Below are 26242 nucleotides of genomic sequence, written 5' to 3' on the forward strand. Positions count from 1 at the left end.
AGGCCTGGGCGACGTTGGCCACCGCCTACGGCCTCGCGGTCCAAGCGGCCTCGCAACTCATATCTCGGACACAACGTAAAAATGTTCGTTATATCTTGCGCCACCAGGAGGCCTCGCTAAATGTACCTTGCCCACATAAAATGTTGGTCTAGCGCCGCCTCTGTATTCAGGTATGAATATGTAAATAGTAAAGGCGTCAATCAACTGTTTCTTCAGTTCGTGACCTATTAACAAATGATATATTATTTTCCTCAATTACTTACTCCCTGAGGCGCTACAACCTTTACGAGTCATGGCAAGCCTCCTAATTAATGGGTCATACACATTTTTTAGCAATCTCGTTCGCGTCTTTCCTGTCAACATCACAAATTTAAGAGAATCTAAAGCTATTTTTACGCGGCACCATTATAGATACATTTTATCAGTACTTGAGACTCGAATAAGAAAAACGGGATATAGTTTATGTACCAGAGTCGTTAGTTTTCTAAAATTTGTTTAACCCTAATATAATAAATCTCGAGGAAGAAACTGAAGCTTCACTAGACTTAAATCGACCGGGATATAAACCGTGTTGACCTTTTATATTGTTTTTGAGCTCCCTTTATTTCGACAATATAAAAGGTTATCACGGTTTATATCCCGGTCGATTTAAGTCTAGTGAAACTAACCGTGAATCATACAAAACTGTAAACTGAAGCTGAAATAAGATTGGGTGTATTAAATATTTTCATTCATCTTTGACGGGGGCACGACACGACACAAGTCTATTCACATCAAAAGTACAAATGGCCGGTCACCTAACGCAGTAAAGTCGTTCTATCTGGCTATAAATAGTAAATGCACTGAGGGACTAATGCAATCAATCCACGGCACTAAGTGCCTCTAGGGCTGCCCTAGACCATTGACTATTCTATAGAGTTAAATTAACTTTTGCCTGTTCGCTTAACCTCCTGACGGCCAGCATCCTACACAACACGGCCAATCAAGTTTAATTTTATCAACTTGACAGATACATTTCACTCATACACTCACTTCGCTGAGTCAGCCCGCGTAGCCAACGTGCATATCGTTCACGCTCCGTGGCGAACGAAACGCAACTGTCACAGTCGCACTAATATGGAAGAGTGATAGAGAGAGATGACTACGCTATGCTCCTATCTTGTGCGATTCGACGCCATTCAGCCGCTTGAATGTCGCAGTTACATTTATTCTATCAATTTTTTTAATCTATTTCTACCTCGCTGTTATTAGGTCATAATAAATTATCATTCTTCGGCTTCTCCCACATAGGTAATAAACCACGAAAAGAGGCCATGAAGACACATAAAGCTTTCGTAGTGTCATTTCATTCATTCAGTTAGAGCTCTTTCCCACTTACGTCCAGTTTTTTGCGGGTACGGTTTTTTTGCACACACACGCGACCAATTTGTTTGCGGGATACTGCACGCGTACTACAGAAAACTGGATCCAGCAAAAAAACGTACTGGCAAATAACTGGACGTAAGCGGAAACTTATATGTCTCTTATTTCCTTCCCGTCGTCTGTCCTCCTCTAACTCTTAATAAAAAAAAATATACCACGACGGTGGCAAACAAGGATACGGCCCGCCTGATGGTAAACAGTCACCGTATCCTATGGACGCCTGCAACTCCAGAGGTGTTACATGCGCGTTGCCGACCCTTTTAAAATCTGTACACTCCTTTTTTGAAGAACCTCATACTGTATACCCTCAGGAAAACCCCGGCAGGTAGCTCATTCCACAACCGGAGCGTGCGCGGGAGGAAGTTCCTCTTAAACCGCACAGTGCGTGACCATTTAGGTTCTGGGGTATGAGGTTGAACATCCTGCCGACGGCGGGCGGTGCGGTGATAGAAAGTAGCCCTGGGGCATCATGTCAAACAATTCTTCAGAGCACAGCCCATTGTACAAGCGGTAGAACACACACAAGCAGGCAAAGTCTCTCCTTTGACTTAAAAATTCAATACCGCTTGTGAGTTTGGGATCGTCGAAGATTCGTACAGCACGTCTTTGGACTGAGTCGAAGGGCCCAAGCTGGCATCCAGGTGCTCCTGCCCAAAGGTGACACCAATACTCCATATGGGGTCTGACTTGCGATTTATAAAGCAGCAGTATATGCCAAATTTCAATCAGATCCCCGAAATCGAACCGGCGTCTTCAACTGACGCTGCTAACGTTCTGACCACTAGGCCACCAGGCCACAGAGGTACCGATTGAAAATCTCATGTATACATATGTAATCTTTGACTAGGCCTTCAAACTGCGCCTTTGACTAACTCGTCGAGGGCGAGGGCGAGAAGTAAGTGTAACAAAGGTGTAACATGTACGTTTGCACCTCCTATACATTCCCTCAAAAAATATTAAGTAAAATATTTTGATTTATACCCGAGTTGTATAATTTCATTTACAATCAGAAGGGTCTGACGGTCGGGTTGGTTAATTCATTTATAACTTGTATTTTAACCACCTTCCAAATTAATTCAAACCATCACAAAGGACTGTGCATAGTGTGAAAGTTATTAATTAACAACTTGACAAACTTGATGACAATGCTTTTGTTTTACGCACAATATTAGTAGCCTAGCAACATTTCCAATTTAATACAATGTATCAATAACTGTACCCAAAAGTTTACAATCATGACGGGAACAGAGTAAGAACAGAACTCGCCTACAACTCATAGATCAAACGTTGTTATAGTGTTTTGTCTAACAGATACATAGGTAGTAAGTAACTTACAAACTTAGTAACGATACAAAGTTGAATTTTGTAAAGACAGCTCCGAGAATTTTAAGACCTAATTAGTTTGCCGTTGCAAACAATATTTTTTCTAAGACAGCAGAAAACACATTAAACTATAAATAAAATCGTAAATTATAAAAATTAAAAAAATAGAAGTCACAATTTTAAAAACCAATACTTGCTTAGTATGAAATGCAGAAATGCCGGGGCAGCGGCGGACGCCCGAGAGCGCTTTAAGGCCTACAAATACAGCTGTCTCGGCGCCAACTACGAGTTCGTAGCATTTGGCGTCGAGACACTCGGACCGTGGGGTAGGGGAGCGCGTGGGCTCCTTAAGGAGCTTGGGAAGCGGTTGAGGGAGGCAACAGGGGAATCTCGCGCCGGCAGCTTTCTCACGCAGAGGATCGCTATCGCAATACAGCGCGGGAACGCTGCCTGCGTGATGGGCACCTTGCCGAGGGGCCTAGGCTTAGAAGGTAGTTTTTAGGGATTTTTTAGTTAGGTTTAGTTTTAGTTGTCTTATCTTAATTTTATATGTAATGTAAATTGTACTAAAAAATTAATTGAATTTCGGAAATTTTAAGTATATTGTTTGCTTAGTATTGTATGATTGGTATGAATATTCCTAACGGCCCGGCCACGACATCGCGCGGCGGCGGCAGCGGCGAGCGGCGACCATAGGTTGGAGCGAGATACAGCGATCCGACCTTTCGTTCCCACCTATGGCATCCGCTCGCCGCTGCCGCTCAGGTAGGATCCTATACCTGAGGCCCTACCGCGAACCACGTTCAACGTGTTGCCTCCCTGTCACACTTACGTACGAATTTACAAGTGCAACAGAGAGGCAACACGTCGAACGTGGTTCGCGGTAGGCCCTCTGGGCCCCCGCTGCGCCGCGCTGGGGCGTGCGACCGGGCTTCTTATGAAGTTGATTTCGATACTACTAGCAGTAATGTAACAAATAAGCACTTAAAGTAGAAAACATACTTTTTGCTTCCCTATACTTGTTTCAGCACACAGACAAGAGTCCTCCATAGTTATATTACGATACGATAGATGCATAGCTGAATAAGCTAAATGTCAAGGAAAAGCATAGTTTAAAACGGCAATAACAACGTCAGTTTAATATGGATCGCGGTTGTAACGCGGTGGTAAGAACGTCAGCTGGTCGCATGAACTTATAAAAAATAAGCGCTTTACCTTTTTATGATAGTCATAACAAATCATTAAACTATACATGTAGTATTTCATCAGGCGTTTCAAATAAACGGATTACGCAATTTACATAATTAAAACTTTGCGGGCATAAATTGATAAGGCGCGTATTTTTTACATGTTCACATCATCTACTGACGGTCTTTTTACCGCGATACAACCGGTTATTTTTTTAATTTATGATAGCATCTAAATTATCATCTGACAAAGTATCAGCCGAGAGGCGATGACTGACGATATATACTCCTAGCCCGCGGTCTATGTGATTTGAAAATGTCTAATATCTCAAATCAAAGGACAAAAGTCCCCATATTTGTATTTCAGCGCTCATGCATAGTTAAATACAGCCCTGAGTGCGAGTTAGTGGTAATGAACGACATTCAACCGAGGGACAATCGCTAACTTTGATGGGATCTGAGTCCCTTTAGGGACACATTCGAAGTTATAGATAGACGAGGATCTGTTCAAGGACAATAGGTTAAAAGTTGAAGGGTTCATTGTTTTATTAAGGATCATCGTAATTGCATTTTCTTAGATATAGAAGCGTAGCCGCTATCTTGGATTCAAAAATATTAATATGTGTCAAAGTCTAGTCAAAGGTCCCACTTTGTCGCTTACTGTCGGGAATCGTAGGCGTATCATACTAGCTACAACACATCAGAACTTTCAATAGTGGATGACTACGGCTTACATTGAAATTAAACAGTTGTCAATTGTCTATTTATTTCTGTCTCTCGATTTAGTCGAAATACCTCAACCGCTCCAGGTAGCCCTATCAGCACTTTACACAAGCGCAGATTAATTGCATTAGCCGCCTGATGCATTCGCAATGGCTGACCACGTCACTGCTTTGTGGAAGACGATTTGGATATAAACGTTATGTGTAGGCGCCATAGGCCAAATTAGGTAAATTATGTATTAATATATCGTTTCTATTTCTTTTACCTATATCATCGGACATGCGTGGAAATAATTATCAACATTGCGTTCAGTGTTGGCCGAACGTTAATTAGAATTGACCATTAACCATTACAAATTGAACCGTAAACTGTAACCGTCCATTACAGTTTACGGTTCAGTTTGTAATGGTTAATGATCAATTCTAATCCGTAATGGACGGTTACAATTTACGGTTCAATTTGTAATGGTTAATGGTCAATTCTTATCCGTAATGGACGGTTACAGTTTACGGTTCAATTTGTAATGGTTAATGATCAATTCTTGTTAACGTTCGGCCAACACTGATTACGTTCATATCAATGAAATGCAAAATCGCGCTTTAGCAGGACGCGCTGATCCGACATTGGGCATTCACGCAAAATTACATTATTTCCTACGTAGCTGCTCAGCCCGCGTAGTCAACGTGCATATCGTTCACGCTCCGTGGCGAATGAAACGCAACTGTCACAGTCGCACTAATATGGAAGAGTTATAGAGAGAGATGACTACGCTAAGCTACGGAGCGTTAACGATTGTAACGTTGGCTACGCGGCCTGTACACCTGAACAAAAGGAGCAAAGTGAGTAAGCCGTTGAGACGTGCAATTAAAAGATAGCGACAATAAATCGTTCCCGAGGCAGAAGCGAGCGATAAGCTGATTACTTTGCTAATTGATTCAGGTAAGTAATGTTAGCTTTTGCACGTTTGTATTTTGTATATAGGTTATGGTAGGTAGGTATTAGGTACCTAAATATTAATTAGCTATTGTCATTAGGTTCGTTTTTGACAGGCTGACAAATATCAGGCTGTCAGAATCTTCAACAAGCTTCCTGTAGAACTAAAAATCATTACGGACTATGAACATTTTGGAAAAAAATATATATTTTTATTGAGGGGTTGCTTTTACAGTATTGACGAGATTTTTGCAGGTTTCCCACATTGAGCGATTGTTTGTATTTCCACAACTGTATTAATGTTTTTTTTTATTCATAGGTACTTCGATATGTTAAATAGTAGCTAGATGCATAGTCTAAACTTATATTAAAGGCTGTATATAGTTTAATTTTATATTATAATTAATAGAATCAGGCGTTACTTTGCGGAAATCCAGTACAAAACTCGACACTCTCTACAGAGGCGAAACACGTGTCGAGTTTTGTACTTTTGGTGGTGGGTTGTTATATTTATTTGCGTATTTATTTTTGTGGTGGGAGGGTGGGAACATTAATTGCATGTAAAAATACGCAAGTAAGTATAACGGGTTAGCACTGATTGACTAACACGTTATTTTCTCGCGGATTAGCAAAGTAATATTTCTTGCTTTAATTTTATATTATAATGATTTCAAACACAATGCTTGTATTGTTTCTGAATAAACGAAATCTGAATCTGAATCTGAAATCTTACTTCCAAATTTTACCAAAACAACCTGGTCAAAATTTTACCATTACCAAGTTATCTATTTGCAGACAAAGTTTTGCAAAGTCTAGTGAACTAAGATTGAATATATCTGCATAATCTAATCTGCATAATTAAATTCTGTCAACTGTTAGGTACCTAGTACGCTGCTAAAGAATCCAGATACCATTTAATGTCTGCGAAATAAAAATCGGTGTAATTTTATTTGACGAAAGAATATCGTACCTACGCACCTCTTTCACCAACCATCACTTAGAGACCTTAGAGCGAACGGACCTGTGTTTCAAAAATCACGAGTTGACCCTCAATGAAAGCAGTGATTTTTTAATTGTTCCTTTTTTTATAGCCTGAAAGCCTCTCTATAAAAAATAAACTCACGAGTGAACTCTTTCGCAGGAAAAAGCTAAGCAACCTCAGTAAAAGCTCAGTCATATCCACGCCTCGTCGACGCTTCAGGTCCGCAGCATCAGCGGCCAGGTTCACCATCTTCCGAGCTAATCGAGCTGGGAAGCTGAGAGCCAAGAGCTTCGCGAAGAAGGAAAAGAAAGCTACGCAGACACTCGCTATTGTGTTGGGTAAGGTCATTCCAACAGAGACAGGATAGAGTATCCTAGTGACAAATCGAAAGGAATTAACGTATGTCTTTTTATTCATTGGTTAATAAATAACCTTGCTACCTGCGGAACTGGGAAAGAAGCCAAGATGACAATCGTATCAACAAACGCCAAACGTAAAGAAAAAATGTATCGACATGACAGATGCTACGAAAAGTCAAGTGATTATTTGCATAAATTATTAAAGTTTCGATTGTCAGCAGTCAGTGGTCAGCTTGGCTAGATCCTCTAGTATTTTATTGGCCATATGAATATTGAACACGCTCTCGTTATTTTTAATTAAATTTCAATTTCCCGAATATGATATAAATTTATAAGAATTATATATCTATACATGAATTTGATTATAAATGTTATCTTGACTCTGGCAAAGACGACTCTATAGTCGGCCTAAGGTAACCTTACACAGACTTTAAATATGATAAAGTGTGGAGTGTCAGCATTAACATAACATTTCCATAATAACGTGACTTTATTATATCACTTCCACACTTCATCATTATAAAGACGGTGCAAAAGTAGCTTGATTCTTCAACTAGTAGTAAACTATATTTTCAACACACTTGCTCAAAACGACGTTTTTATTCCACCGATTTTTCCTATTTTAGATATTAAACACGCGTGCTTTTTCAGTATATTATAACACTCGTGCTTTTTCATTATATTATCCGACTGAGTTAAGATGGTAACTGATTGCTAATAATATGCATTGCAAATCTAATTTATAAGTTTTGTTTTTCCTCGCAAGTGTGTTGAAAAACCTGCGTGTGCATTGGTCATTACCCACATCGGCTTTCATATTGCGCGCTCGCTTACAGCTCGAGCACACAATATCGCCTCGTGTGCAGTGACCAACTTAGCACACTTGTATCATAATGTACTATTGTCTTAAGTCTTACATCTAATTCCAGGTGTCTTCCTCTTCTGCTGGGCGCCATTCTTCACTTGCTCAGTGTTCGACGCCGTCTGCACCAAGCTCGGGCTCCCCTACGGGCCCGGCTACACCGTGTTCATCCTCACCACGTGGCTGGGCTACATCAACTCGTTCCTTAACCCCGTTATTTACACCATCTTCAATCCGGAGTTCAGGAAGGCCTTCCGCAAGATCTTGCACTGCGGCACCTAGCCCATAGATTATCTGGTCGTGTATGATTAGATCCCCTCAAGTAGTGTTACCTTCGTTCCTGTCAGATTTTAGAAGTCAAAAACTTAGTCAAAAATTTTCAAAAATTTTAAAAATTTAAATTTTTGTATGGGAACCGAAATATTCCGTTTACAAAATGAAAGTTTCCTTTATTTACTGTGCAAGTTTCCTAAAATATCCGAGAGCTTCCAACTTGTTTCAAACTTTCCACAATTACATATCTGTAAGTCAAGCCAAAGTCTGAAATAACCGTTTTTTATTTAGGTTCAAATCATAGCAACCAAACTGCAAAAAAAAATGTTGATTTTTGCCGTTAGTCATTCTAGTGAACTTTTATCATTAAGACCTTTGTTAATGAATATTGCTGTATTTTCAAATTCTGAAATGCCCGTTTTTTAAAGTAAAAGAGTTTTCAGGAGCTATCTTTTATTAGACTTATTTGCCGGCCGGAGGGATTACCGGATTAAAATACTATTTATTCCATTTTAACAGGTTCTTCAGTACTTTCATTTTGGTGGATTATTAGTAGAATACGTAAACGTCGAAATCTGTTTACACGGAACGAAGGTCATGTGGTTCCTTGTCATACATACACCAACGAACATAATCCAAAGCTAATCCTTTGTTTACGTCATCGTCACCAATGAGCACCTATTGAGATCGGTCCGGGGCTCATCAAATCCACTGGAGGGCCGAAGCTCTGGAGTACCTATGTCAATATACGAATTCGTATAATATTATGTGTACGTAGTATTTATCTGACTAAATGTTAAATATTTAAATTGAAAAGACTTTTAAATATTTCACATACAAAATAACATTTGGGTTGCGCAACGCACCAGCATGTATCCTTATGTCCCTTTTAGGAAAGGGTCAAACTCCTAAGTTTAATTGTAATAGTGGAACCACTGCAATTTCTTACGTCAAGAGTCTTACTACGTCGTCAATAAGGTCTAAAATTGCTTGATTTTTGCGTGGTTCTTCTAAATTTCGAGCTTTACTAGTCATTTCGTAGTAATGACGAATATTTTGTAATTATCTTTAGGTCTGCCAAAGCATAGTGTATTTCCATGTGATAATTGATGTTTGGAGTTACTAGTCATTGGAATGAATGGATGAGATTATATGTTTTGTTAGATATATGTATCTCTGAAAACTAATATGTTAATGTCAATAAAGTTTATCTCGATAAAATCGAGAACTTGCAGTGTTGGCCGAACGCTAATTGCAATTGACCAATAACCATTACACATTGAACCGTAAACCGTAACGTACGGTTACAGTTTGCGATTCAATTTGTATTGATTAATGATCAATTGTATTAACTTTTCGGCCAACATTGAGAACTTGTATATCAAACGCATCCTCAGTCTTAAATGAATGAAAAATTAATGCACACCAAGATAAAATGGTCATGTTGAATAGTGCTAAAAAGCTGCAAATATGCAAACCGTTGTAACCGTAATGTCGTTCCGATTTTCATGCTTTTGACACTATTTGCTGCTTTTTACTGAATTTCGGTGTACCCCTTTATCAATTTTACAATACATGTTTATATACCTACATGCATTTGACAATACTTCCATCTTCTAAATAAGTAAGTGTATCGCAAAAGACAGTTGCTTCAACTCTAGTCACACTTTGTAGTACTCTCGGTAGAAAATATTAAAAGTAATATGACTAATAATTTTGAAATTCTCCCACCGACTCTAAGGCTGCTTTTCGACCCTAGCTCAGTAAATGATAAAAAAAATATATAATTAATACACTTGTACAATTAAACGTTATGTAGCACGGTTTCAGCTTCACGCGTAGACACGCGCAAGTTGTTGTGTGTATTAAATGAAATAACAGATGTCATGTGTAACCTTATTTTTTGTACCTACTCAAGAGCTTTTGCGACCACTTCCAAAGTGTCGCATGATGGAGCTTAAGGGCAGCGTTTTGAATTCCTTAGGTTTCAGATAGTCTGCTCACGCAGTACCTACGCATTTGTATTTTAGCCTTTGAACAATTCAATCGCCATATTGATTCGGCGTTTGCTGAATAGAACCATTTCCAAAGCTCGTTGTATTATAGGCATTCCCATGTGGTTGTGACTCCTTAGCTAACTGTAAAGCAATATTAAGCTAATCTAATTGTACATACGTAATTAGGTACTGGGCATAGGCTATATAATATATAATAAGTTATTTGTAATACCTACGAATTATGTTTATAATCTGTGAAATGAAAATATTATATACTTAATAGTTTTTTCGGCATTTGTATGAGTCAAAAAGGCAAGTAATTTTTGAGTCAATAACATTTAGAAATCTGATTCCGTGTTCGTGTGAAGAAAAATCGATTTTTCAAAAATCATGTTGATTACTTTTTTGTTTACACTGGCATTATTAGATCCAGGAGTATTTAATTAACACATTAAAATAAACAACTCGATTAGATAAAAGTTACATTTTGTACGGTAACGCAGCAGAAAATGGAACTTTTATCTGATCAAGTTGTTATTTTTAATGTGTTAATAAATAAATAAATAAAGTAATAAATCAACATGGGTGAAAAATCAAATTTCCTTTGCTAGGGAGTCTAGAGACACGAAATCAGTGTTCTTAAAATTAATTCACACTTCACGATGTGACCTACAGGCGAAAGCGAACGAGCGAACATTATAAAGAAAGACTCCACAAACATTTTTTGACTTAATGTTATACAATATTGCATACATTTTTTTCGTACGACTATATGTTATATGAAATACAAAACTGAACAAACTTCACAAAAACTTACCTATACTGTAGGTAAAAGTGTTTTCCGATATCCGACACTGTTCATGTAAATGCCAGTGTCATGGAGAAATTGGTATGCTTTTAATTGTAGCAATAGAATTATCAGGAACTCGACAACAAATACCAACCATACATAGTGAATACCCGGAATTAAGGTGATGCTTCGCTAAACAATATTTCACAGTTAGTAGCTCCACGAATTTTCATATTTTCACCGCGTCGTGCGTTAGTGTTGACTTCCTCCACCACCAACTTCGCACATATTCAATAAATGTATGTGTACGAATTCACGTCGCGTCCAAATGTTTCGAATTGCGACTGCGAATACATGGTTGCTTTAGATTGCGTCCCTAATTAGCACAATTCATGCGAGGCTCGCATAAAGCACGCAATCTACAGCAAACATTCGTTTGGTTCGCGTGCGCTAAACCTGGACGCCACTTAACATGCAAATGTGATAGTCAATTTACCGGCTGTCCTATCCGAAAAGTGGTCAAAGTGCTTCGCAAATCCAAACGGCAATGAATAGACAATGAACACAGGCAGGCAATAGGCAATAAGTAAGTACTTGTAGTTACGGTTTATTCACAATAAAAGCCTTTTTCTTTTATAATGAAGAGAAATGAAGACTCTTTTCTGTTTCACGATTGTTTGTGACGTTTGTGTGGTGAATGACGGACATTGTTAATATAAAACACCGTTACACAAAGATGCCTACCTACCTAAAGTTGCACTGTTTAGGTACAGTCGAATTTGATTTCTGTATCACTTCGTACTTTATCACGGAGAAAATTATGAAAGCTGCTAGCTAGGGATATTATATTATTGCGACATGGCATGATGGGGAACAAAATCAAATTCCAGGACCCTACAGCACAGCCTGCGATAATACATTGTACACAAAACGCAAATGAAAAACTGACACAACGTTATTTTAAAGTCATAAAGGCGTATCGTATAGGTATCTATAACAGGTATCTATAACAGGTACCTACTGTACCTTACTAAACCAGGGAGACGCACTAGACAGACTTTAAATATGTACTTATAAAGAACTGTTTTGCCACGTGGAGCACGGGGCACTTACCTCACCTGACCGCGTAGCGCGTAGCTAACATGCCAAACGCTCCATAGCGATCGAAACACAACTTTCTCTGTAGCACTAATATGATAGAGAGACAAAGCGTATCGTTGTTGTAGTGATAGCGATTGTCGCCTTGGCTAGGCCGGCTGACCGTCTGTTAAATGAAATAATGTTAGTAACTAGAAGCGTATACACGCTCGCCAGTTTAGTATGCCCTTAACCGGATCTTTCTTCAGGATTTCCCCAATTTTATTAGATAAAGTCAGCCGAGGTCTACCACTTCTAGCTCCCTCTTCTATTTCTCCCTTATACACCGCTCATGCACGTATATATTCACTTTGTAAAACACATGATGCCACGCCGTGAAAATGCAGGACAAAAAGCACTCTCCCTCAATTCTACTTAAATAAATAAATATAAGTTACACAAATTGACTAGATCCCACAGTAAACTCAATTAAGGCTTGTACAACGATAAATATAAATACTTAAATACATAGAAAACAGCCATGACTCGGGAACAGATTCCGTGCTCATCACACAAATAAGGATTTGAATCCGGGACCATCGGCTTCATAGGCAGGGTCACTAGTCACTACCCGCTGGGCCCGACCGGTCGTCAAAATCTTTCTCTGAAATTTGGACACAATTGTACAACTGCTAAAGCACATTTTGGAAATCCACAAGCGTCCTTTAATAATACCTTGTAATTAATGTGTAACAAACTTCGGAAATAATGGCGTACGCAAACTTCGCGACGTGCAGTTTACTTTCGCAGTTTGCTTTTGGAATAAAGGAGCTTTTAATTTGAGTTTTCGACGCGCAAAGGATGCCGTAATTATACGACTTAGTACGGAGCTTATGTTTTGTAATGACAATGAATTTAAAGATTTACTTTGAGTTATTGTTAGATTTATCTTAGGCCTACGGCCCGATTCGAAGAATGATTAAGACACATTTAAGATCTTGGAAAGATCTTTAAAAGATCGATACCTAACTAAACGACATATCAAAATTGAAGTTGGTTTCGATTCCGCTGTGATCCCAATAAGATCTATCTACGATATTTCTAACGTCAAAGTGACATGGTTGCCCGAATCGAGCTGCATCTGTCAATTATACGACATATAAACGATATCTAAATGAGAACTTACCTAAACCAGAACTTACCGTTATCGTATCTCATTCTTCGAATTGGGCCGATAGTTTTATCTCAGCGTGCAGCGGCTCAAAAAAACATACTGATGCCCGAAAACAGTGAGCAAAATCAAGTTTTGTTCAATGCAGGGACATAAATCACTTGAAAACATAATTTCAAAGGATTTCGTATCGTTGCAGTATGGGGTTCTTCAAAAAAGGAGTGTAAAGGTTTTTAAAGGGTCCGCATCGCGTGTGTAATAAATATCACCAGGCAGGCCGGATGCTTGTTTGTAACCGACATGGTATAAAAAATACTTACCTATCTTTTTTTTAAATAGATAATCCTTTTTAGGGTTCCGTAGCCAAATGGCAAAAAACGGAACCCTTATAGATTCGTCATGTCCGTCTGTCTGTCCGATTCTGTCACAGCCACTTTTTTCCGAAACTATAAAAGCTATACTGTTCAAACTTGGTAAGTAGATGTATTCTATGAACCGCATTATGATGTTTACACAAAAATAGAAAAAAAAACAATAAATTTTGGGGGTTCCCCATACTTAGAACTGAAACTCAAAAAATCTTTTTTCATCAAACTCATACGTGTGGGGTATCTATGGATAGGTCTTTAAAAATGATATTGAGGTTTCTAATATCATTTTTTTCTAAACTGAAAAGTTTGCGCGAGAGACACTTCCAAAGTGGTAAAAAGTGTGTCCCCCCCCCCCCCCCCCGTAACTTCTAAAATAACAGAATGAAAAATCTAAAAAAAATATATGATATACATTGCCATGCAAACTTCCACTGAAAATTGGTTCGAACGAGATCTAGTAAGTAGTTTTTTTTTAATACGTCATAAAAATTAAAAAAAAAATTTTTTTTCATCAAACCCATACGTGTGGGGTATCTATGGATAGGTCTTCAAAAATGATATTTAGGTTTCTAATATCATTTTTTTCTAAACTGAATAGTTTGCGCGAGAGACACTTCCAAAGTGAAAAAATGTGTGTCCCCCCCCCCTGTAACTTCTAAAATAACAGAATGAAAAATCTAAAAAAAATATATGATATACATTGCTGAATAGTTTTTTTTTAATACGTCAATAAATTTAAAAAAATTTTTTTTCATCAAACCCATACGTGTGGGGTATCTATGGATAGGTCTTCAAAAATGATATTTAGGTTCCTAACATCATTTTTTTCTAAACTGAATAGTTTGCGCGAGAGACAGTTCCAAAGTGGTAAAATGTGTGTCCAAAGTGGTAAAATGTTGAACAAGATCTAGCAAGTAGATTTTTTTTTAATACGTCTTAAATGGTACGGAACCCTTCATGCGCGAGTCCGACTCGCACTTGGCCGCTTTTTTTTCTTTTGGTTGCAGTGTAGAGGATTTAAATAATCGATATTGCCAATTTCAGTCAATATCTTTAAATGAGTAATATAATTAGGGGTCATCCATGAATTACGTCGCACGAATTTCGAGGTTTTTTTACCATAGAAAACACCCATGACTCGGGAACAAATATCCATGCTCATCACACGAATAAATGCCCTTACCAGGATTTGAACCCGGGACCATCAGCTTCGTAGGCAGGGTCACTACCCACTAGGCCAGGGGTTCCCAAAGTGTGCGCCGCGGCGCCCTGGTGCGCCGTAGAAAGTAAAGAGGGGCGCCGTGAGTTCTATCATTATCCGAAACCACAAATATTCGCGGGTACCTATTTGAGCGCTCGCATCGGTAAATAATATAGCGCCGTGTCACTCTTTTTCGACCGTGATTTTAAATTTACAAGGGCGCCGTTGCAAAATACTAAACTTGTAACTGCGCCGCATGTTGAAAAAGATTGGGAACCCCTGCACTAGGCCAAACCGGTCGTCATAACTTTACAACGAATAAATAAATTTAAAAAACATCAGCTTCTGATGATTTTAAAGTGACGTAACGTTTGTGACTCCCCCCTCCCCCTTGTCAGAAAATACATATACTTATGAACATTAAATCCAACAAGCTTTTTGCGTTTTAAGAAATTAAGAGCCACCCCACACTAGCGTCTTTTGAGCGTCAGCGTCTAGTCGGTGCTATGGAAAATGACGTCGCCTGCGCAACTCAACGTTGCGTCGAGCAGCAGCTATAGAGTTGACTAGATAACGACGCTCGGGAGACGCTAGACGTCAGACGTGTGGCTTTCAACGTCTATTCTGTCCTTTAGATGTTAAGTTTAATAATTTTAACGAGAATCGAACTGTGCTGTAAATTTAATGCCAAATACTACTTAGTTTATATTTTAGAGTTACAATTGTATAAATCGACGTAGATGTTTAAACTAAACGTGTAAGATTAATGTAAAAACCTTGTAAAGAATAGCACGTTGTAAAATGGATGTTGGAATAAATGGGATAATATGGAACAGTTTGTTTTACTTAACGGATGCACGGGTCTGTATTGTATCGCGTAAAAGCCATAGGGATTACTACAATGTTCTGCCGCCAGAGTGCAGCACTAGCGCCTTTCGTAAACCATTGAGTAATTTATACAGGAAAAATATCATATTTTGGCGGCAAAATATATACATCCATGAAACTTAGTTTTTTATCTTATATTGGTACTAGAAATGAGGATCTGCAGAGTCGAGAGAGAGAATTTTTGCGCTGAATCGAATGAGACTATACTCATACTTATAGGGTTCCGCGAAACGAGAAAATCGAAATGTAGTTATCTGCCTCTTCATCGCTCGAATATGCAAGTATTAGAGAGGTTAGATAACGAAATTTCGATTTCCTTGTTTCGTGGTAGACTGGATTGTGAGAGTTTCGCGTAATATTCTCTATAGAGTCCGTACAATAATATCGTATTTAATGTTAAATTAATAGTACAAGCATTATGATATTGTCATTATCATTACACTCGAGGCTATATTGTGCGCGTGAGCTGAAAGCGAGTCAATGTGTGTCATTACCAAAGCACACGTGTTTCTTACGATGTTTATTAACACACGATTTTTTAAAACATATTTATAATTCGAATTTTAATTGTTAGAACTACATCTACAATTGAAAAAAAAATACAATCGGACTAGCATACATTACCGCACAAGTTCGATAATTATAATGAAAAAAACACGCGGGCTTAATATATATTAGGCCGCGGACTGGACGCAAGCGGCACGCGGATTTTGACAAGCGCGATGTATGTATGAATGGCCTTGATTTGCCGCTCGCCGCTTGCGTCCAGTCCACGGACTTATGAGCCTAACGACCATATTCGACTTGTGATATAGTGATACAATACGAATCTGTCAGTGTCAAAAGTGACATTTCTTGAAACGAAAACTTTTCAAAATATCTTAATTACGAATTACTAACATTACGATAAAAGTGCGAAAAGTAGGAAATTCGCAACGAGTGGCGATATATTAAAACACAACCGAATGGAGTGTTTTAAATCGACACGAATTGCGAATTACCTTTTTGCACGTTTTACAGTACATATGGCCCTTTCAATTTTCGATATACACACGTACGGTGTTAGTTACCGCTCTAGGGCGGTAAAGTAGCACCATATATACTGTAATAGTACATTGGGATACAAGTGCAAAAAATTGGAAATCAGTAACGAGTGGCGATAAATTAAAACGCAACCCAAGGTAACGAACAATATAAGTAAATGTTTAACAAATAATGTTACCTACATACTTACACAGACTGCTCTCAAGTGCGTTAACCGTTACGATGAGAGAGAACGTAAGTATTCTTATTATTCTAGGAAAACACTAACACTTAACAACAAGAACTGCGATTTACCAAGCGTACTTAATCATTATACGATGACCTTCAAATATGGCTTTCCACAGAGAAGGGTCCTTATGCTTCATGAGCATCAGAAAAGAGATTCATGTGCACATGAAGCATAAGGACCCGTATTCTTTAATGGAAAACCACATATATTTAAACTTATGAATGTAACCAGTAACCACGTCCCGATAGACGATTAATATAAAAAGTTTGGACGAGCCAGGACTCTACGTTCATCGAACGAGTTGAATTGAACTTTGAAACTAAGCCTAACCGGGCTCCAAATTCCCTCCACAGCAATGTAAACGGGTCACTACATTGAGGTATAGTACTAGAGTCGGCATTTTCAACAAAATGATTCCGCACCTCATTGAAGTGCCGGCACTTCATTGCGTTTAGTATGTCTCCGACTACTGGCGAGATACCACACATGCCTTTATGCGTTATGAAAATGCATTCTAATAATATCTAGAATATAAACATAATAAAAGCAATATAATAACAATCCACTGCGTTTTTTTTTTTTGTTTTAAGCTTATTTAGATTATTTTGAAACGTCACTTTAAACACTCGCGGTGGTACGCCATTTTCTTTAGCGCATAGATTACATTTCGCAGATGTAACACGAAGGTACTAATGATCTATAATCTACCTTATTGTTTGTAGAATATGTACACAAAAATGATATATTAATTGTTATCTTGTAATTTTTTGAAGTTTTTTTATTATATTTAAAGAATATATTATGTTATAAGCGCGATTTGATCCAAATTGCTACGAGTACTAGAGTCAAATATAAAGGGCTTTATGACTATTTTTTATAAATTTTAATATCGGCAGTGTCACAAAGGTAAAGAAATGAAATAATTAATAGAAATAAATAAATTTTATCTAGATTCTTTACAGTACGTATTTAGACAGAAAATAAACAGTTGTCATAACCAGAGACATGTCAGTCGCTTCGCTTGACAGACAGATGAAGTGTGCGAAAGGGAAGCCATGACGTATATGAACAAACCATAAGTGCAAAAGAGGCAGACTACATATGAGAAAACGTAATCAATTTTGAGTTCGAAGGCGGCCGAGGCGGCCAAAATCATATTGCCGTATTTTTTAACGTGAAAAATATAAGCGAATCAAAAAGAAAATTATACATTAAGTAATTTAGTGACGATGGTGTCATGTTGTGTGCCGGGTTGTAGTATTTCAGGGCCAAAAAACCCAGGAAAATACTCATTTCACAGGTAATTATGATATTCCTAGCGAAATTTTCGTAACGATATTTTATCAAATTAGCAGCATAAAAAGTGTAAAAAACCAATTATAACAGTTCATTATAAGTTTTTCTTCAATTGTGTGTTAATATTTCATCATATTAGTCAATAATTTAGAATATTTTGTGTAAAAACCTAAACTGTTACTTTACGCTAGGGCTTGACAAAATGTTCATATGACTGTATCACTGTATCGATAACTTGTCGGTATATTAGTATTATTAGTAGGTATGGAATTAGTTGTTCACAAGACATCATTAAGATATTACCTTTATAACCGACTTAAAATAATAACGATTGTTTTAATACCTTTTTTGAACGTGTACATGTTTAGCGATAAATTTAAACTTCACTTTCCAACACAGTACTTACATTTTAACCACTTTTCCACGGCTTTGCCGCCAACACAAGGAAACACAAGACAGCGTATACTTGTACACAGCGTATACACATCCAACCCAAGTTGTCAACAGGAAAAGGCGCGAAATTCAAATTTTCTTTGGTAAGTCAACTCTTTGCGAACACATTTTCAAACAACTTCAACTTTATCATTTTCAACTTTTTCAAACACATTTGAAAAAGTAGTCGATAAAGCAGTTAAACATCGATAGATTATTAATATGTTGTAACATGACATCACTATTTTTGTTCGCACATAGACAATTTACGCACACACTTGCATTTCATTTTTGGTCACACTTTCCAAGTTTGACAGTCGTTCTATACTATCCTATTTCTATGGTCTAGTACGTAGTACATTTATGTCAATGGGTCACTATTATTTAAATGTTCATATAAAGTCACCCAATTTCAGTGTAGTCAATGACATGATATGAGATGTCGGATGGCACTATGAGAAAGGCAGCTGTACTTGGTAAATAGTCGTATAAAGTGTAGAACGAAAGTGTGGACGACGTATGCAAAACAGGAGCGACGGCTCAACACTTTTCACATGCGCTGTCTACGCAACATTTTAGGCATAACTTGGCAGGACAAAGTGACAAATCAGAGGGTTCTTGAAAAAGCGCAGCTGCCCAGTCTTACCGCTCTTCTCAAACAGAGACGCTTGCGGTGGCTGGGGCATGTGCACCGGATGGAATCCTCTAGAATACCTCGACGTGTCTTGCTTGGTGCAGTTGCGTATGCTAAAAGGAACGTTGGAAGACCGATGCTGCGCTTTAAAGACTGTGTTAAGCGAGACATGTCAGCATTTGTAATCGACCACCATGCCTGGGAAACTTTAGCTGAAGACCGTGATGGATGGCGCAAGCGTGTTGTGGAGGGGAGAAAGCTATGCGACCAATCCTGGTTTACTACGTTAGATAGCAGAAGGTGTCGCAGAAAGCAAATCGGGACTGGAACCTCAGGTGGCATGAGCTTTTTCTGCCAAAAATGTGGGAGGTCGTGCCGCTCACGCATCGGCCTCCACAGTCACCAAACTCGTTGTCTAAACAGCAATGCTTAAATCGTCTGCAATAGACGCAAAGGCCTGTGATAAAGTGTAGAAAGCGTACAAATATCTCAGAAAAAGCTGAAAGGTACAAAAATAAACTAGAAGTTCAACAAATCTAATAAAACACCGACGCAAAAAGCTGACAATGCCAAGATAAGGGACAGCGCTAAAATTTTAGCACCAATTTCCAAAGTCTGCACGAATTGGTCTTATTTTAATTTGAAGTGTAACTCGAAACGAGTGTTGCCCTTGATTGGACCAATTTGCGAACTGGAGGCGAATACCCTAACTATTCAAGAAACGTTTTTTCTCGTCTGTTGGCACATCCTTATTTTTTTTTTATAAAATTCGCCCGCTTCCGGCAAAGATCGACCATGCGAGTCATGTGAATCATGTATTCATGTGAGTCATGTGACTAAGGAAGGTAGAGGTAAGGAATACAGCGTGCAGCGCTAGAGTAGTAAAGATCCTAAGGCGTTATTGACGGAGTGAAGTGCGCTGTCTATGATTTGAATTTTTTTCAAGTATTCTATATAGGTATTGTAGCGCCACCTAATTAAGGTTTTTGACGGACACTTTTTGGTACATGGAGATTCTATTCCTTACCTCTACCTTCCATACATGTGACCTTTTGGAACACCAGTCCAATAAGGAATATTACGCGAAACATTGAGTAGGGGGCGCCGCGAAGCAAGAAAATCTAAATTTCGTTATTTAACCTCTTTATCACTCTTGCATATAAGAGCAAGAAGAAGCAGAGAACTAAATTTCTATTGTCGCGTTTCCCGATAGGCCCTTTATAAACAAACCGTCTTGATGCTTGGAGGATTTAACAACTGGAGACGCCTTGTCTGTAATTTTCTGTACAAAACAGTCTACCGATTTTTGCGGGAGAGGGGCACGTCAAATGTATGACTATTTGTACGTCACGTACAAATAAATGATAAACATCAGACCATACAATACATATGAGCATTGGCCGAGGTTTTCGACAGAGGGGTAAGCTCTTAAAGGCCACTCCAATTGTTAAATCCTCCAAGCCTTGATGCATCAGTATCATATTTTATTATCTGTGAAAATTTGACAAAAACAGTTTAAGGTACAGTATTTCTAAGTTACTCTATGCTTTAGGACAGGTGCTAGTGCTGCACTCTGGCGGCAAAACATTGCAGTAAAACCCCCTATTGAGCTACAGAAGGTTAGGGTGGTGTTCCACCTGCCCAATTTCTTAGTCCAATGTAAATAAAAAATCTAAACTTTGTATGAATTGAAAATGTTGTATAAAATATGCGTAAATCGTCCTTAGCCTCGCCAACGTTTTTTAAGTTAAAATCTATTTTTTAATGAGTAAACTTTCACGCAAGTCACGCATCCATAGTTTTTTTTTTCATTCAGAGACAAACTAGAATCGGGGGCCAACTTCCGTATCGTTCGATATAAACTATATAACATGCGAGATTGGTCATAATTGTATGCAATTGACATTTCATTTCGAATAAAACGTCATCTAGACTGATATTAGATTAGAGGTCAAATCGAATTGTTTTTTTTTTCAGAGATGTTCGAAATTTCAATGTCATTACCAAATCGGTTTCGACATAGATATAAGATTTTGATAATAATGAAGCAATTACATGATTTTTACAGATATTTTTTGCTGTAACCAAACAGTATATAGTAACTATCTCAATGTTGGTCATTATTTACGGATTTTGAAGCCATCATAGAGCGTTTATGATATTTGTGTAGATAAAAGAAATTAGGTATTTGTCTGTTTTGATTTTTTTATATTCCTTTTTTATTGTCGATTTTGTATGCTAGGCGTCTGTTTACGGCGCATTTATTTGCCGTTTTAGCGCTTTTTAAAGTAAACCAGCTCTTAATATAAAAGCAAGAATATAAAAAAAGGACAATAAGTAATATTGAATTCATATAAAAAATATTCATTTATGGTCAAAACCAGAGAAGAAAATGTCAAGCACGTTTGTATGGAAAAATTACTAAGTACTAATGTTTCCTCTTAAGAGCAATTCCTAGCTGAGCAACTTTTCAAATCTCGAATTTTTAAAGCTATGTTTCTGTCGCGCTGCGGTGGGCGGGAGCCGGAGCTATCTAAGTGTGAGTGCGCGCACACAGACGCGAGACGCGTGCGCTCGCTCATTGCGCGCCGTTCCGTCGACATCGCCCGCGAGCCAGACGGAATTTATTCTGCGCTGCCCGACGCAAGTTGTTTTTGTTGTTACCACGTAATATTGTTTTTCATTTTTATATTATACTGTATCTATTACACCCTAATACCAAACACCCTATCACCTGTACTAAATGTATTTTACACCTATGATGACGAAATAATAAATGATTGATTGATTGATTGATATTAATTACCATATAGGTAAAAACTGCAAAAAATAATGATGTCTCAGCTTCGGTTGTCGTTGTACAGTCAAGTGCAAAAATATGTATCGAAAGAATCGTCTCATAAATATGGTACTACGCTCTTATTACACTGGAATAAGATGCTATGGGACATATTTTTGAGTAAGATGTGTACACCCATATTTTTTTTACACTTGACTGTACCTATCCGTATCAGTAAGTTGGGAGTGATCATGGTGTGTTGTGAAATTTTGTAAGTAGGTATAAATATACCTATGGTTAAACTACAATCTATTTAACTTGTAGTACGATGGGGCTAAACTTGGGCCGCCTTATTGAAGAACGTATCGCAATGACAATCTGGGTAAAGTATGTTGGGATAATGCCGGACAATTTTGGGACCAATTGAGAGAACTCGTGAAAAAATGTTTTTTCGAGATCTCAACACGTGACAGATTCTTGAAGTACGTAGCGAATCGTTAAATAATAACCGTAGATTCGGCCTGAATTTTGGTAATCTTCAATATAGAACGGTTTTAGTTTTGTACCTGTGTAAAGATGAGACATACTTTTTTTTAGGGTAACGAGTGTTTTGCCATCAAGGGAGAACATTGGATGGTGAAAAAAAGTTGCTTCTAATGGATTGGAATGGATAATTTTGTATCCGATCTTAACCCTGATACAAAAATTGGTAAAATTGTGGCTCTCAAACTTTGATACCTATGTCATAAGGCAATTTAATAAGTAAACAATGTGCTAAGAAACCTCTTATTGTAAGGTTTACCCGAAGTAATAAAAAAAACCACTAAAATATACGTTGCGAAGTTTTGACAATTTAAGATTTCGGTTTAGGGAAAGTGTAAATGTATTGTTTATTGAATGGAATGTACTGGAAGATATTAAGTACTTAAGTAGGAGGGACAAAAATCAAAATAAAAAATAATCGTGCCCAGTCATTTTTAATGAAGGTCGCCAAAAAAATAAGAATCAAACTTAGAAATCAAAAAGACTAAGTAGTTCTTTAAAAAGGTCAAGGTCACTGAGAGCCCAACTTGAAGTATGGAAAATAATTAAAATTGCGATTTTGTTGGTTTAATTTTGCAATATATAGTTGATATACAATCTTTTTTTTTTGATAAAATGTAAGGATCGTATGTAAAGAGTAAAGTAAATAATTAAATATATAGGAAAAGAGAGCCCTCTTGAAGCATTTTAAGGAAACTAATTTCGAAGCCCTATCTCTATTTTGTATCCGAAACTAGCAGTGTATGTATGCGTGCACATCTACATATGCATCCGTATGTGTAGGTACTTTATTGCGAAAAATTGCTCATTTGCTATCTATTTTACTCGATTTTGTTATAAATTTCAACATGTATCATCATCCCTATACAATATAAATACTCTTTATTGCACACCTCAATAAAAGAAAACAATACAAAAGAAAACATACACATAAGCACAGGTAAACAACATGCGGTCTTATCGCTAAAAGGCAACCTTTGGGTTGCGGAAATTAAAAAAATTACATTGTCAGTAACCGTCGCGCTGGTAGTGGTACTGGATAAAAATAATGGTACGAAAGTGTGATCAAGAAAACAATAAATGTGATAATTAAGGTCAGTAGGTAAATTGAAGAAAATTTAAAGTTTGATAATCACTGCTGTTTTTTAAATAGGTAAAGATCTGATTGTTTCTGGTCCGATCTTTACCTGGAAGGGTCAAGATCGGATATCGGTCTACAGCAGTGCTAGGTCTGTTAACACAATTACAAAAACAAACACAGTTTCATCACAATACGCAAAATAAATTACAGAGCGAAGATCGGATAGAAGGAAGAATTTGCGAAATTTACCTTGCTCTCTGTGATTGCACATAGCACAAGCCCGACTCCCTGAGCGACGCGGGGACACTGACAGTCGAGGCGCAATGAAATGGCGTCTTACACAATGTTATCAACATTAAAAAATAAAGCCAAATTAGGGGGAAATGAATGTCCTACGTTCTTCACCCGCATCCGGTATTTACCCAACATACCTTAATCGTTGAACCGCCGCATTTCAAAATGGCCCTTATTTTGATATCGGCTAGCCGTAATGTAATACGGCGGATTACACAATACGACTGCGATACTTATATATAAATCCCCTCGTCAATGTAATTTCATTAAATTTGCTATCTAGTGGCAAACATCAAAGTAGTTATCTTTTACTTGTGTGTGACGCACAAGTGTGAGCAATGTAAAATACTATATCTCTAAAAAAAATTGCCTACTACGTAATAAAAGAAAATGTGATTATTAAATTATAATACGAAAGGTGGTCAAATCGCAAAATGCTGTCGTTTTATTTAAAATAATGAAATAATTAGACCAGTTCCGAAAGTACCGGGAAATCCCGGTTCTTTAAAACAGTACCGGTTCTGCAATCCCTAATAAGGATGTTATGCCCATCACTATTCCTTCTGTGTACGTATATTTAGAAACTGTCTCCGCCTCCAATTCGTGCGATAAGGACAACTGCAGCTCGGACCGAAATTCACTCGCAAAAAACTCAAAAATCGAGGTTTCGCTCTCGACTGTTTCCTCCTCCAAAACGCAACTAATCATTATGAAATTTTGGAAATTGCAAGAGGAAGAAATAATCTATGCCGCTATGTTTTGATTTTTTGGATATTTTTTGTCATATTTGTATACTGTGCCTTTTTTTACAGCCAATTCAATTTAGCCGTTTTTGCGATTTTCGAGGCGCTGTATCTTTCTTCAAAATAAAATAATCCAAAAAAGCAAAACATAGCGGCACAGATATTGATGATATTGATCTTATTTGAAAAAATCACTGCTCTAGGTTGAAAATCCAGGGAGGAATCAGTCGAGAGCGTTTGTATGGAAAAATCGCAACTAGGAATTCCTCTTAATTCGACAACGTCCAAAATAGGACATACTTACTTGCGATAGAAAATACAGAGCGCGCAGCGCCAAGGAGACAAGCCGATCTGAAATTATGCTGGCAGCCGACAATTCGAATCGTAGGTAGGTAGTCATAGGTCTGATTTATTCTGGTTTAAGTCAAACAAAACAGACATTGTAGTTGTGAACTGCCACTCTGTTTTTTACGCTTTGTTTACACTAATTTTGAGCTGGAATTTGGACTAGGTCGAAGTGGTATTCCGAATCTATTGTTTGCTTTTAGATTTTACAAACGGAAGAGTTAGAAGATTGAAATTTTGTGATTCCTTCTGGAATGGAGCATATTTGAAGAATAATATTAACATTCACTTTCATAATGTACCTACCTATTCCTCGTAAGAGGGGGCTAATGCTTATGCAAAATTATTGGTTTTGTAATAGGTATAAACTTAGTATTAAGTAGTAAATGTAAATTTATGTCAAGTGCACTACTTTTGCAAGGGCAGACTCCAGCCAAAACAAAGTACCACAAATCAAAAAATATTTTGATGATAAAAAGTAACTTCAAACCATTTCAGACCAAATAAATCAGTCCTGAAGAACATTTACATGGGAAACGAATTCCTATTCCGTAGAATAATGGCGAAAATGAATAAGAAAAAGTAACTTACAAAAATAATATCATATCAATCTCAACTTTACCAAACTTTTATCATCTGCTTTAGCTTTTTATCCTGTAATATTTTTATTCAGTCTTGAGCTTGTGACTGCTAACGCCATCTAGGTTTCTATATAAAAACTATAAACATCAACAAAGCTTCTGGACCTGAAAGTAATTGGCAATTAAGTATAATTGATATAATTTTAATGTATTTCAAAATAGTTTTCAGATTTAAAATATACTTATCTTCTTAGTATAATCACATTTTCATGTTTATACTCTTGCATACGCCTGTTGGTCTTCCGGACTACTAAGTAATTCGGCTACTCACCAACAGGTGGCGCTAGTAGTAGTGAAAAACATTGCTTTATGTCACGCCCAAATATGACTACTGATAAACGATTACTTGTTATTGTGAAATAGAAATGAAGGACCACTAATTCCATCGACTCTTATTATTCATCACATACACAACAAACCATTCCTTTGTAATTTTTCATTCGCGTTACATTTGGCAATAAAAATGCAACAAGAAAATGACATTACAGTTCTCTTTACAGTCTTTTGCCCGGTAACGTTAGTCATCTCGCTCGCACAAGCGCGACGCGATCACGCGTTCGAGCGAGTGAAAAAATGTGTCTACCAGTTTGAAGTACAGCATATCAGCTGACAAGCAAAGCAA

General features: G+C 37.6%; 1 protein-coding gene and 1 long non-coding RNA gene across 2 annotated transcripts in view; both read left to right on the top strand.

Annotated features, from left to right (window-relative positions):
* The window catches only part of LOC133526021 (dopamine D2-like receptor), a 55772-nt gene extending 47401 nt beyond the window's left edge, over nucleotides 1–8371 (top strand). Inside the window, exons 7-8 of the mRNA XM_061862495.1 lie at nucleotides 6730–6908; nucleotides 7859–8371. Coding sequence (XP_061718479.1) covers nucleotides 6730–6908; nucleotides 7859–8073 — 394 coding nt within the window. The 3' untranslated portion in view covers nucleotides 8074–8371. The remainder of the gene's footprint in view (nucleotides 1–6729; nucleotides 6909–7858) is intronic.
* LOC133526024 (uncharacterized) overlaps nucleotides 1–18835 on the top strand; it is a 196831-nt gene extending 177996 nt beyond the window's left edge. Inside the window, exon 2 of the long non-coding RNA XR_009800666.1 lies at nucleotides 18391–18835. This is a non-coding gene — a long non-coding RNA (uncharacterized LOC133526024). The remainder of the gene's footprint in view (nucleotides 1–18390) is intronic.
* Nucleotides 18836–26242: the final 7407 nt, after the last annotated feature.

The sequence above is a fragment of the Cydia pomonella genome, chromosome 15 (genome assembly GCF_033807575.1).
Source record: "Cydia pomonella isolate Wapato2018A chromosome 15, ilCydPomo1, whole genome shotgun sequence".
Lineage (NCBI taxonomy): Eukaryota > Metazoa > Arthropoda > Insecta > Lepidoptera > Tortricidae > Cydia > Cydia pomonella.